Source organism: Tiliqua scincoides, chromosome 4 (genome assembly GCF_035046505.1).
Source record: "Tiliqua scincoides isolate rTilSci1 chromosome 4, rTilSci1.hap2, whole genome shotgun sequence".
Classification (NCBI taxonomy): domain Eukaryota; kingdom Metazoa; phylum Chordata; class Lepidosauria; order Squamata; family Scincidae; genus Tiliqua; species Tiliqua scincoides.
Window position 1 is genome coordinate 74926871 of NC_089824.1, and position 14941 is coordinate 74941811.

General features: G+C 41.1%; 1 protein-coding gene across 3 annotated transcripts in view; it reads right to left on the reverse strand.

The window, feature by feature from the left end:
- KDM1B (lysine demethylase 1B) overlaps positions 1-14941 on the reverse strand; it is a 41471-nt gene that overhangs the window by 19249 nt on the left and 7281 nt on the right. For all 3 annotated transcript variants that reach the window (XM_066622960.1, XM_066622961.1, XM_066622963.1), the window contains 9 exons: positions 13018-13129; positions 10974-11090; positions 9516-9554; positions 8231-8435; positions 4365-4543; positions 3682-3858; positions 2411-2485; positions 1514-1651; positions 595-766 (listed from right to left, as the gene is read on the reverse strand). In XM_066622960.1, the coding sequence (XP_066479057.1) occupies positions 595-766; positions 1514-1651; positions 2411-2485; positions 3682-3858; positions 4365-4543; positions 8231-8435; positions 9516-9554; positions 10974-11090; positions 13018-13129 (1214 nt within the window). The remainder of the gene's footprint in view (positions 1-594; positions 767-1513; positions 1652-2410; positions 2486-3681; positions 3859-4364; positions 4544-8230; positions 8436-9515; positions 9555-10973; positions 11091-13017; positions 13130-14941) is intronic.

The window sequence follows — 14941 nt, forward strand, 5'->3', positions numbered from 1 at the left end:
CGCAAACAATCATTTAGAAGCCTGCTGCCTAATTAGGGCATCTTTTATTATTATTTAACTACTAAGGTATACTCCTTTTTATTACAAAGCAACACAAGGTGACTTACAAAAATAATAAATAAGAAATGACAGTTTCAGTACAATAAAAGCAAGATAAATTCCATTCCACTACAGCATTTTAAAACTACAATTTAACACAGCAGTAGAAAATATAAAATCATCATTTTTTTCAGAAAATATCTGCAGTTTTTCCCCAGTCCAACTCTTTTTAATAGTGGGAAGTGTTCTTCATGGATTTTACCTAGTATTATGACATACTGACTGAGATTTAGAGAGGGCCATGTACATACTCCATGTATCTATGCATGCCCCTCAGGCATAACTGAATACCATTCAGGAAAGTCTCCGACCTTCAGGGTCAGTGTTGCAGGAGACTTCGGCAGGAAGAAGATGGCTGAAAAGCCTTGATGTGGGCATTGAATGCCATTCAGAAAAATCAACATAATGCAGAAATGGAAAGGCAAGTTAGTACCAATGTCTTGTACTACTTTTAAAGCTTTTTAAAAAAAAATACCCCAAACTGCTTCTCCTTACCTCCAAGGGGAACATCCTGATGCTGGGTTTTATCTTTTCTCCAATCGGATACAACATCAAGAATAGCATTGAAATGGAAGTCCATTCGCTTATCTATAGTAGGGTCTGTTATCCTTCCACCTTCCTGGATCAAGTCACACCTCTCTCCAAGTTTATGCATTTTTATGCCCAGCTTTAAAAGGGGGGGGGGATATTTGTTTTTGGAGACAAAGAATCAGTTACTTTTATTGGAGGCAAACCTCAGTTTTCAGAAATATTCAGTTATAATTAACAACAAAAGCCAAGTAAGTTGCTGCAAGAATGTTTTATACTTTTATACAGCTTCCCTGATTGAACAGCAAGTTCTAAACAGAATTAAATTAGGGATAAATGCCTTAAATGAGAACTTGACACTGAATTCTTGTATTTCGATAAATACATAATCTAATCAGTCGAAACAGCAAGTACTACTCGTCTACAAAGACTAAGCTGCTCTATCCAGGAAAAAAGTAATAGTTTCCATGCATTTGTGAGTTAACTCAAGGCAATAGGGAACGTATATCAAAATTGCAACTACTATGCAAGAAACAACTTTAGGAACAGAGAGCCTGCCTGAGAGCACCAGACAGTATTTTAAAATAAATTTGTCAAACTTCCAGCTCCCAAGGATGGTAGCCACTTTTCCTCATCTCATTCCTCCTTGCAAACCTGTGACAGAGGTCCTAAGTGTTACTGTCATAAATAGGGAAGTAAAAGCTAAGGAAACATCCCACAATTTGAACCTGGACATCTCAGGTCTTAGTCCATCAGACTCTCCACTGGTTCTCAGCAGCTTGAAAGTACCCCTCTGAAATGAATACTTATGTTTACATGGATCAGTATGTAGCTATCCATAAGTTTCATAACCATAATGTTGTCATCAATAAAAATGCAAACCCACTTGCTCGCACATTAGTGCTACTGGATTGTTGACAGAGCCATTAACAATCTGCGCCCCCTTTCCCACGGTGATTCCCTTGAAAGTTTTATCGTCCCAAACACGCCCACCAATTCTGTCTTTTGCTTCAAGTACAAGGACCTGAAACACACAAATGGAAGTAGTAAGAAACACTCAGTGGCAACCTGACGGCATAATGACATATTATCCTTCAACCCTCTTGGAATCCCAAGCTATTACAAAGCTTCAGGGGAAACTGTACTTCCTGAAATCCACTACAGTATGTTCTGAACCTAGATCCTTGGCGCATTGGGCAGAGATTGTCTGCATAACCCCTGCTAATTGGGTAAGAGGCACTTTTTCAAGTGGGTGCTCCTTTTTTTAGCAGGGGGAGAGTAACTGGCCCATCTCACCCCAGCAGTGCCTGTTCTAGTGGCTGTCTGCTGGTATTCTTTTGCATCTTTTTAGATTGTGAGCCCTTTTGGGACAGGGAACCATTTAGTTATTTGATTTTTCTCTGTAAACCGCTTTGTGAACTTTTAGTTGAAAAGCGGTATATAAATACTGTTAATAATTAATAATTAATAATATTAACATGACATTCTAAACAAAAGGAGGGGCTTGCAGAAAACCCAGGTTTGCAAGGTCATCCAAACATGTGATAACATGTCATCCGACAGTGCCCCCATCCTGCAGAACCACTTCCAAGTCAGTTCTGCATCACTGATCTCAACAACTAAGGGTCTGTTCTCTGCCAGGGATAGTCATACTTTCCAGACCCTGAAAAACAGGATATTTTTTATATCCTCAGGTAACAGGAGTGCAATCTGAATGGAATGGAGACATGCCAGAAGACAACAGAAAAATATTACTTTTACTTTTCAACTGAACAGGTTTTACCTTGATTCCAAAGTTCTGAAGTTGCCTTGCAGCTGCTAATCCTGCTGGACCAGCCCCAACAACAATTACAGATTTCTTGAGGAAAGAAGAGATGAAATTGTTATTATTTTAAGACTATTATCTGTGCACAAATTGGATCACTATGCAAAAAATTCTGCTCCTACTGAACAGTTCCATTAGCAATAGTTTAATGAAACTAGGCAAGTACTGCATGCCAAATCAATCAACAGTGAAAATGTTTCATAGCTGAGGCTAGACAACCATAAAAAGTGTAATACAGTGGTGCCTCGCAAGATGAATGCCTCGCGCAACGAAAAACTCGCAAGATGAAAGCGTTTTGCGATTTTTTTGGTGACTTGCAAGACGAATTTTTCTATGGCCGTGCTTCGCAAGACGAATTTTTTTTTGCAATTTTTTTTGTTTGTTTGTTTGCAGTTTGCAGTGATGCCTCGCAAGATGAAATTTTCGCAATACGAAACAACTCGCGGAACGAATTAATTTTGTCTTGCAAGGCACCACTGTAATTTGACTTTAAAGGATAATTTTTAAAGCTCTCCCATCAACATGTAGGAACAGGTGTAAGAATGTCACATAACTTAATGGCCATTTGTAAATATCACAATGTTTCATAAGTTTGAGAATTCAACAGCTTCTTTAAGTAACATATAAGTTACGAGACAGCTGCCATTTCCCCTCAAATTTCTAGCCAAAAGAGAACTGGACATTGTACAGTACATGCTATTTTAAAATTAATTGTGTTCTGTATTATTGTGCCCCTAGTGGATAGAGGCAAGCAAGAAGAAAAAATACAACAAGGAATTTTGTCCCATCTGAACTGCAAATATTAGGGAGCATGCAAGATGTACTTTTCTCTTCCCCCATCTTTTTTTTTTTTTACTAAGGTCCTACTGAAATTTTGCCACTAAAGATTCCAAAGCTTCTTAACTCCTTAGGCACTGAAGATGACCAGAACTAGATATGGGACACTGGAGTGTAGAGTGTGAGGATCTCATGCACTGAGAGGAAAGAAAAAATCCTCGTCTGAGCCCTGCATCAGCAAAAGGGTTTTCCTCTGTCATCATCCAATCATTCTTCAAAAGCAGTCAATCTGAAGAAAGGTTTGGACACTAGATAGGAAATAACAAGCATCTTCATGCCCAATCTCTCTTACCTTCAAAAGAGTCCTTTCTCCACTGGCCCACCCTCTCCTTGTTCCATCAGAATTCTCTAGGACTAGTCTATAACTATGCTACCAACTCTTAGATACCTACATTGTGGTACTCTTTGGGAAGAAGAGGTTGGTCAGGATTCACTGACAAAATTCCTGTATTAATCAGACCTTTCCTTGTCATAAAATGAAGAATACGCTCTGTCTCCCGTACACAGCGAATACGCACAAGGCCTCGGACAATGATGTGATGAGTACATTTCTGAGCGGTTAGAGGTTCCTGGATATTGAGGAAACAAAATGATCAAGACCTTGTGAGGTCTGATCAAGACAAACAAGAATTTGGCCCCAGTCAAACCATACAGCAAACTGCTACTCAGCTAACAAGGTTTAGCTGCTAGTTGTGCAACTCCCCAAAACCAATTAACAAAGTTTAAATATCCCAAATAACCTTCCACAATCACTTAAGAAGAGCATGTACATGTAATCAGTAAGCAAGACCAGCACACCTGATGCACAGAAATTTCATAAATATCCACTGCCACCTCATCCATCTCCAAGGTAACAGGTGGATGGTGCCCAAGGCAATAGCAGCACCCCCTAAAAAAAAAAAACCACACAGAAAATGGCTTCTCTACTACCTTCCTCATTTAGTTCCTTTGTATTAAACAGGAAATGTAGGACATATTGAGAGCAATTCTAGCACGTTCCACACTTCCTCTGTTATTTGAAGGAAGGTGGATCATACCTTCCACAATCCTTTGAAAATATGCCAGGCTTACTTACTTTGCAATTTGAGTACCACAGAGCCAGAATTAGGTTTCTCAAAGCCAGGTACATGGTGGGGTCTCGTGAATACTCTGGAAACTCATAGAGTTCATCTAATTCCATCACATCAGGTCTTACACACAGTGCTTTACCACATTCATTGGGCTGGTAGAAAGGCTGGAAGTATTTGTTCATCCCTGAAAGATAATACAAGCATAGCACATAATTAGATTCACATACACCTCCAAGAGCTCTCACTGCAGTTCAATAAAACATCCAGGTATACACAAATTGACATAAAACCTACTTGCATGGCAGCTGCTTAGATTAGGCAGGAAGGAGCAACTGTTTGCTTATTCCAGGAAGGTGCAGAAAACTGTAATGAATAAATTCACTTTTTCCTGTATAAAAGGCAATATGGTTGGACCGCAGTATCTGCGGGGGGGAGGGGGGTCCATTTCTGGACCTCCAGGATACTGAAACCTGCAGCTAATTGAATCCATGGATGGAGTACATCTCCCATATCCAGGAAGCTTTCCAAGGTCCAAGGCAGTCACATGCAGCCTCCCTAAGCCTCAAAACATATAACATAAGAACAGCCCTGCTGGATCAGGACATAGGCCCATCTAGTCCAGCTTCCTGTATCTCACAGCGGCCCCTCCAAATGCCCCAGGGAGCACACCTGATAACAGGAGACCTGTATCCTAGTGCCCTCCCTTGCATCTGACATAGCCCATTTCTAAAATGAGGAAGTTGCACATACACATCATGGCTTGTACCCCGTAATGGATTTTTCCTCCAGAAACTTGTCCAATCCCCTTTTAAAGGCATCCAGGCCAGATGCCATTACCACATCCTGTGGCAAGGAGTTCCACAGACCAACCACACGCCCAGTAAAGAAATATTTTCTTTTGTCTGTCCTAACCCTCCCAACACTCAATTTTAGTGGATGTCCCCTGGTTCTGGTGTTATGTGAGAGTGTAAAAAGCATCTCTCTATCCACTTTATCCTTCCCATGCATAATTTTATATGTCTCAATCATGTTCCCCCTCAGGCGTCTCCTTTCTAGACTGAAGAGGCCCAAACGCCATAGCCTTTCCTCATAAGGAAGATGCCCCAGCCCAGCAGTCACTCCCTTTTGCACCTTTTCCATTTCCACTATATCCTTTTTGAGATGCGGCGACCAGAACTGGACACAATACTCCAGGTGTGGCCTTACCATCGATTTGTACAACGGCATTATAATATTAGCCGTTTTGTTCTCAATACTTTTTCTAATGATCCCAAGCATAGAATTGGCTTTCTTCACTGCCGCCGCACATTGGGTCAACACTTTCATCGACCTGTCCACCACCACCCTAAGATCTCTCTCCTGATCTGTCACAGACAGCTCAGAACCCATCAGCCTATATCTAAAGTTTTGATTTTTTGCCCCAATGTGCATGACCTTACACTTACTGACATTGAAGCACATCTGCCATTTTGCTGCCCATTCTGCCAGTCTGGAGAGATCCTTCTGGAGCTCCTCACAATCACTTCTGGTCTTCACCACTCGGAAAAGTTTGGTGTCGTCTGCAAACTTGGCCACCTCACTGCTCAACCCTGTCTCCAGGTCATTTATGAAGAGGTTGAAAAGCCCGGTCCCAGGACAGATCCTTGGGGCACACCGCTTTTCACCTCTCTCCATTGTGAAAATTCCCCATTGACACCCACTCTGTTTCCTGGTCTTCAACCAGGTCTCAGTCCAGGAGAGGACCTGCCCTCCAATTCCCTGATATATAATGTCCACGGGTTCTCCCACATCCACATGCCTGTTGACCTTTTCAAAGAATTCTAAAAGGTTTGTGAGGCAAGACTTACGCTTACAGAATGATTCTCTCTCAGAAAGGCTTGTTCGTCTATGTGTTTTGAGATTTTATCTTTGATGAGGCATTCCACCATCTTACCCGGTATGGATGTTAGGCTGACCGGCCTATAGTTTCCCGGGTCCCCCCCCCCTCTTTCCCTTTTTAAAGCCCGGTATGACATTTGCTATCCTCCAACCTTCTGGTACCGTAGCCGTTTTGAGGGACAAGTTGCATATTTTAGTCAAGAGATCAGCAACTTCATTCTTCAATTCCTTAATAACTCTTGGATGGATGTCATCAGGGCCTGGTGACTTATTTATCTTTAATTTATCAATTAGGTCTGAAACACCCTCTCTTTTAACCTCTGACTTAAGGTCAGGAGGCGCCGTTCGGACAGCGGTATCTGCCCGAGGTCTTCTGCCGTGAAGACAGATGCAAAGAACTCATTTAATTTTTCTGCCATCTCTAAGTCTCCTTTTATCTCTCCTTTCCCTCCCTCACCATCCAGAGGGCCAACCGCTTCTCTGGCGGGTTTCCTCCTTCTAACATATTTGAAGAAGCTTTTTTCATTCCCCTTAATGTTGCTGGCCATGTGTTCCTCATAGTATATCTTGGCCTCCTGTATCACCTTCTTGCATTTCTTTTGCCACTGTTTATGTTCCTTTTTATTTTCCTTATTAGGGCAAGACTTCCATTTATGGGAGGAAGATTCTTTGCCCTTTACAGCCTCTCTAACTTGGCTGGCTAGCCATGTAGGCACCCTCCTGGATTTAGTGGAGCCCTTCTTTCTTTGAGGTATACACTTTCGCTGGGCCTCCATTACTGTTTTAAGCAGCTTCCATGCACTCTGGAGAGATTGGACTCTTTTTACCTTCCCCATTTAACCTCCTTCTAACCAGCCTCCTCATTTGAGGGAAGTCCGCTCGTCGGAAGTCAAGTGTTTTTGTAAGAGATTTGCCCAGTATTCTTCCCCCGACGTGCATGTCGAAACGGATCACAGCATGATCATTGGTCCCCAACAGCTCAGTAACATTGACATCTCTAACCAGGTCCTTAGTACCACACAATATTAAATCCAGAGTCACCTGTCCTCTGGTGGGCTTCATGACTAGCTGCTCAAAGGCACAGTCATTTAACATGTCAAGAAATCCGGTCTCCTTTTCGTGACCAGAACACAAATTGACCCAGTCTATATGAAGATAATTGAAGTCCCCCATGATTACAATCCTGTCCCTCTTTGTCATCTCCCTGATCTGTTTCCTCATTTCAAGGTCTCCTTCCGGTTTCTGGTCTGGAGGACGATAGTACGCCCCCAGTATTACATTGCTCCTCAGGCCTGGTAATTTAACCCACAGAGATTCTATGGTGAACTCTGACCCGCCTTCAATCTCTACTTTGCTGGATTCTATCCCTTCTTTAATGTAAATGGCCACCCCACCTCCAACATGTCTCTCCCTGCAATTCCTGAAAGTGGGCATAGCTGTAATATCAAGAGTTATCTAATTAATCCCAATGAGCAAACTGCAGTGCTGGGATCAATGCAAGCACAAAAGGACAGAGCTCACAAGGTGGAGACAACAGAAGCTTGCAAAATTTATCCTAAGTGACATAATCAGGGCCAGAACTAATTCTTGAAAACCAACACATAGCTCACTTAATTTAAAAAAATGCTAAAAGAACTACAGTTACTAGAGTTTTAACATGACATTTGACTTCCTAACGTAAAAATTAAGTCTTCAAGATTATTATGTAATAGTTATAGGCTGTGAAGCCCAATTCAAAAATGATGAAGCTGAATGGAAAGCATTTACCATGTGGGCATTCAGCACCATCTTCTCTAAAAACACTTGCCTTTGTTGTTGGATTTTTAACACTGCACATGAACAGGCCGGTGCACATGGTATGCACCTTTTAAATAAGATGGTACATGGAACACCTGTTAAAGTGCTGCCCATGCAGCCTTGTGATGATTAATTCATACCTAAGTGCAGAATATTCAGGCAAGAACAGAAAAGCCATACCGAAAATACGACTTACCAAGTATAGCAGGTGGAGGTTTCAGGTGCTCCATTTTTACTGCATTGGACTCACCAAGCAACCGGTGAGTGCTGGTACAAGATGGACTCATGCCAACACAATCTGGGTAGTATGCAGACAGAAAAGGAGCAGCCACACTATCCTTCAGCAAAGGAGGGAGAATGAGCATTGAGTACCACCAATGATCGGAAACTTCAGCAACTCTCTAGAAAAGATCAGAGAAAAAGAGTCAGGATGAGGAAGATATACTTTTGGTTTCATCTTCTTAGTAACTGATTAATGGTAAATTGTAAAAGTACTGACGTAAGAGAGATGAATTCATAGACAAAAAATTTATTTATTTAAAAGACTTTTATACTGTTTTTCCAGTGCTCAGAGCAGTGTACAACAATAAAACGTACTAAGACATACAATCAATAAAAAATAAAATCAATTAAAACAAATTAAACTGATATTGGAGCAGTTAAAAGATGTAAAAATAGCTATAATATTTTAAAAATTGTGTAAACAGCAACCAAAGACCTATAAACGTTAAATAAAAAGGGGTCCCTAGGACCCCTCAAAAGCCAAGTGGAATAAAAATGTTTTTAAAGTCCACCAAAAACCATAAAATGATGTCTACGAATCCTTCTTGTGAGCTTTTCCTATAAAGGCTCCTTGGGAGAATGGGTACTATGGTCCCCTGCAAGATCTGTGCAGAGTTGTCTTTCTGCACAAGGGTGCTACAGGGAAAAGATGTTGATCACTGATGTAGTTCACTAACAGAAGTATGGAAAAACTTCTGTATGAAAAATAGAAAGCACATATTTACACCTGATGCAATTGAGTAGAAAGTCAAAGGAGGTGCTAGATGTCTTGGCTCTCAACCATACCAAAGAGAGAGGATGCTCTAGCTCTAACACAACTCCAGATACTTCACAAGAATGAGAGGTCAAAGAGCTGAGATTTTGCAGACAGTAAACAAAGTAGGGCTCTTCCATTCAGTTTTGTTTTTTTTTTGAACACACACACAAAAACAAACGGCATGTCACTGTGAATGTAAGAGATGACAAGAACCCCCAATACAACATATCATAATCATGCTCCTTCTGTTGGAATAGAAGACAACTACGGAGAAGACTTTGACCTTTCCCTCTAAGCAACAACTCAGCACTTTGAGAAAATCACCAATTACAAGAATATTTACTGGTGTTGTTTATCTACCACTAAAACCACTATCCACATCATTCCCGCATTTACAATTTATTCCAGTAATACAAGCATGAATCTTATACACGTTACTTACCAGATCCTCAGGCATAGCGCATTGATCTGAGCCTTCCACCTGTAATAAATCAAACTATATCAGAGAACAGAACTGTTCTTCTAACCTGCAAACATACAGGGAAAAGGCAATGTAAACAGACTCTAAAAAGTGGAATCATTAAGGTAAATGACAGAATTAATCCTGCATCTTGTTAAAATATCAAGCAAAAAAAATTGCCATTTGGCTTATAACTAACGCATCAATAGAAGCAAGCGTAAGATGTCAACATCCCGTGCCCATCCACAGTGGATTTAAAAATACTTCTGGTATCCTTATAAAAAGGACAATACAATAGGGGCTAAGAATTCAGTGACTCCCAAGATTGCAGCTGCAATTAGCAGACAACTGAGGGTGTTGACGAAATCTGGCATCTAGTTCATGAGATGGAAACACATGTTGCATATTTGTTTGTTAATGCCTAATTCAGGTTTTTGAATTTGAATTCTAACCTGCAGAAACAAACGTTTTTAAGCCAGCCTTGAAGCAATGGCACAAGTTCCACCAACAAAATAAATACCATTCAATTTAGGACCAGTTAAGGTTGCGATCCTACACACTTACCTGAACTCAATGGAACTATTTCAAAGTAGACATGCATAGGAGTCTGTTGCAATTGATAGATTTGAATGTAATGTGTGTAAAGCCCAGAAATTAACTGCTCTTAGGAAAAAGCAGCTTTGGAAAGGGATGATTTGAAGTATAGAAAAAGGTATGGGGAAAACAGGGTGATCAACAACTTCACCCCACTTATCTGTTTTCTGGTATAATTCCCCTCCAGCTGCTTTTGCACCTGTACGGTTTACCCTTAAAAACGTAGAGAACCCTGCTTCTAGTCAGCAGACTTGCTGTTCTGTACAGAAGGGAAGTTTCTGGGAAGTGGAGCACTAAGCCGTGCGTCCACTCAAGATGAGATGCAAAAATTATTGCTGTTCTTGTGAAACTGCGGGTACAAAAATATTTTGTAATGCTAGAACATATGAATCATAAAACATCTGAGTTAGAAGTGACCATGGAAGTTATCTAGTCCAACTCACTGACCAGTGCAGGTGACTACAGTGTCCCAGATAGATGGCCGTCCAGCCTCTGCTTAAAAACCTCCAGTGAAGGAGAACCCAGAACTGTACAAGGCAGGCTGTTCCAGAGACTACTCTTTCCAGGACAATCTTCCTCATGTTTAGCCTACATCTCCTTCCCTTTCGTTTCAACCATTTGGTTCAGATCTTTGGTTCAAATCAAGAGCCACAGTGAACAAGTTCTCCCCTTCTTCTGTACGATTACATCATTAGAACTTAATAAAACAGATTGATAATGATGCACTGGCATGATACAAACCTACTTACAAGCGCTGACACCACTGCATAGGACAGAGGTATACACTAGTCTCCTAGAAACAAAAGACCTACTGAAAATGCCAGTGGATTTGAGTGGTGAAAATACCTTAATGGAATTGTTTAGTTTCATCCCACAGCGGTATGTTTTGGCAATTTGTGAGGTAAGCTGGATTTCCTTTGTCAGCTGACGCCATTTTCCACACTCCAACTTTGTGCACTGCGCCTGGAAATAAAGAAAGTGGAAAGCTTTTTCTTTTATATAAGGCACACCTATATGTATTCAGAAAGAGATAGCAGACTTCCTTAAGGAAGCATGGACCCCTGCTAAAATAAAACTTCTCCTTTCTCATCAAGCTTGCATTCGCATAGGTCTATTCCTGGGTTGACCAGGAAACATATCACCTTCTCATGTTAGGTCTGAACCAGGTGCTTTTCATAAAAATGTCTCAAAAGCTGGTGCAGACTGCACTTCAGCCCTATCTATAACTAGGGTTCTACTTTGATTTCTTCATGGGGAAACAGAAGTGATACCAACATTTCCCTTCAATGTCCCTTGACTGACCTAGAAAAATGAAAGTGTCTCATTAATGAACCTCTTTTTGAGTAAGAACCAAAGTGCTGTTTCTAGCAGCATATTCTATGCCTTTCTGCAAACAGGTGTATTCAGGAGGCATGGTTATGTGCCATTTTGAGCTTTGTTGCTGCACCAATTTTTGTTTGAACTACAAACACACAAACAGCACAACAAATGAGGAACAAACCAAATCAAGACAAGGAAAAGAACTACAACAATGGCATTCTGGTATAGAAATACCCTCAGCATACATTAGGCAGCTCTTCCTCATGAGTCAATGAACAAATGCCCATTTTTTTCCTTCCTCCTTGAGGTTCACTCAAGTTATTCTATAGGTCCAATCTCTCTTTTCCAATGGTCTCATCTCTCCAGACCTAATTACACGAGTATAGCCAATCAAGCCCATCTATCTAGGGAGGAGGCTCAAAATAGTTTTATTAACTGAAGCCAGTTGAATTAACTTTCAGAATCAAGGCTCAGAGTATTGTTGGGGACACTACCCAGAAAAAGCACACATGAAAAAAGCCCACATGGATTAAGGTGGGAGGATTCAATGGGTATGGTTAAGGGCATTTTTTTCTGTTGGCTTTTTTCCATAGAACCATTGGGGACTACCCTTGGGCAGAAAAGGAGAAAAATATGCAGTAGGCACACACACAACAAAACACCAAACACAGCTGAAATAATCTAGTGCAGATGGAGGTAGTGAGAAGGCCTAGCCACTAGTGAGCTCCAAACTAGTCTTTGCAAAGAGAGCAAATAGAACTACAAGCCCATTCAAGGACTACGAAAATATCCAGCAAATATTAAGTTTCCTATAATCTGATTCTTTCTACTACTGAATTTCTCCATAAGAAGATCCAGTGCTTAGTAGATCATTCAGAAATGGGTACAAGTCCAACCTTGTTATACACGGATCTTTTTATACACAGATTTGACTCAATAAGAATGGCTCCTGCAAATGAGAAGGAATGAGCTGATCTCTGGAGAAACGGAAAAATGCATCCCTTTAAAATCAGTTTTTAAAACTGCTTTTTACTGTTGTAGTGAGGCAGTCATGCAGGTGATTAGAGGTATAACCTAATTATCCACTGATTTTTCCATCTCAACACCAATGAGAAGGGTCCTTTAAATAAAAGGAATACAGTTGTTTAACAATAGCCTCATTAATGTGAGACAGGGCAGCCTGCTGACAATCCATCAATCATTCTCTCTGCAGGCTTCACTCCTCCCTTCCCCCTGAGCACATGAAGGCTAAATGGCAGCGATTATCACCTCCATTCTTTCCCCCTTGCTGGAGCTCCTGGTGAAGGGAGGGATTGCTACCTCCAAGTGAAGCCTAAGCACCTGGAGAGAGACTGATTGCCTTCAAAAGGTCTGCAAGGCTGTTTTTAAAATCACCAGAGCAAAGAGACTTTGTTCTTTAAATTGATTTGCTTTAGTGCGTTTTTTGCCATCCATGTGAGTCCTGGGAATGGAACCCTTGCAAATAATGAGACTCAACCTGTGTTGCGAAGAGGAGTCAATGTATAGGCACTCTATTATAGCGAAACATCATTACAAATGAAGTCTTTACCCAGTATGGGAGCTGTTGATCAGCCATGAAAGCTTTAGGACTGGGTTCACTTTTTCCGTTACTGGTCCAAATCCGTTTCCAGGCAGTGTATTTTTCATAGCCATCTTTATGACTAAGAGAAGTGACAGAGTAAATAATAAATAACTTGAGCAAATGGGCTGGGCACAGTTGAGTGTATTTCAGTTCACTACTACACTTATTTCAAACATGAAGCAATAAGAAAAAGAAATATCAAGAAAAAAAGACATCAAGAAAACGAGATCCTGACAAAGAAATGTAAATAAGTACAAGTGTCAATTTAGAGAAATTACTGAAAAGAAGTTTAACATTTTTGTTTTATCTCAATCTCTAGATCACATTCATCCTATAAGTTCACAAATGCATTTGCAGAACCCCCTAGTTATGGATCCCCTACTCTAGTTTGACTATTGGAATAGCTGCTATCCACACAAGTTGATCTTCCAGGACATTCAGGTTTTAGCAAACAACCTGCGCTCTTCAAAGCCACTGGCACATCCCACTAGTTCTGCACATTCTCCAGCACAAAACATTTTGCTGGACACTGTTCAATATTGTGCACAACACTGTACAATTAGAAGCTTGACCTTTTAAAGTTATCCTGGGAGGGTGGACACTCAGCTGGTATCTCCAGCCTCCTACAAGTATCCATGATATACTTGATAAAGGACACATATTTTAACGAAAAACATTTATTGCCTGGGGTAAGATAAGTTACTGTGAAAAGGAAATGTTTTTGCTAGTGTGACAGAACTGACATTTTAGAAACAAGCACAAGAATTGCTCTCCAGTCATTCATCAGTTATCCCCATCTCACTTTAACCTGACAATAACCCAGTGAACTAGATTAGGAGATTGTAAGTAGTCCAAGATCATCCAGTGTACATCATGGTTGAATTTGATTTGAACCTAGAGCTCCCTGTCCAATATTTTAATCATTGTACTAGGCAGCTTACTAATGGCAGGTTTTTGTTGTTTCTACCAACTTCTATTTACATACTTCTATAAATTGTGATGTCTTATGGTGCTGTGGCATCCCAGTAGGGTAAGGACAGCCCTGAAGTGGGCTTTAGTTTGAAGCCACTTTGAGTTTGATTGCCCAACGATGATGTCACTGTGAAACAACAGGGAAAGTAGGACTTAGGAAAAGGCTGGCCTCCATTGGGAGGAGTTAGGGTTTAGGAAGACTGGGAGATAGAAAAGAGGAAGAGACGGGCAAGAAAGGGTAGGGTGAATTGGGACACAGAGGAGCTATACAGAATAGGAGATGGGACAAGAGTTGGAAGGAAAGCCAGAGGAAGTGAGGAGGGACAGAAAAAGTAGTGAGGAGCTGGTTAAGGAGAGCCCTGAGGTGAGGGAAAACTGGACTGGGTAAAGGAAAACAAACAGGAAAGAAGGGGAAGGAAATGAAAAGGAGGGAGAAAAGATAGGAGGGAGGAACAGACCAAAGACAGAGAGGAGAGAAGAAAGTGGCAAGACTGCTGGGAGCAAAGTAAGAATCTTCTCTTTTGCCTAGTCTTTGTGGCAGAAATATCACACCATTACACATCCCCTTCCCCTGGTTATACAATGTACAGTTGTGTCCCTCAGGGCAATATCAGAAGCTCTCAGTCATGCCCAGAGGCAGTATAGCTGGATACTAAGTCAGTCCCCGTCCCCCGTGGACTGGTTTTACAAGAGGTGCTGGAACTTATAGTAAGGGTCATCAGTGCAGAAACTGAGACACATGCAGGATGGGGAAGAAACAAGGGGGACTGAAACCAGGTACAAGACCCAAAAGGTGAGCTGAAATCATTCTATGAGAATAAGGAGATTGTTAGTTTATCAGCCTCCAAGCAGCCGTTTTTGCTCCTCACATCTCGAAGACCTGGCCCCAATGTCCTTTCCCAACCCCTAAAATTTAGAG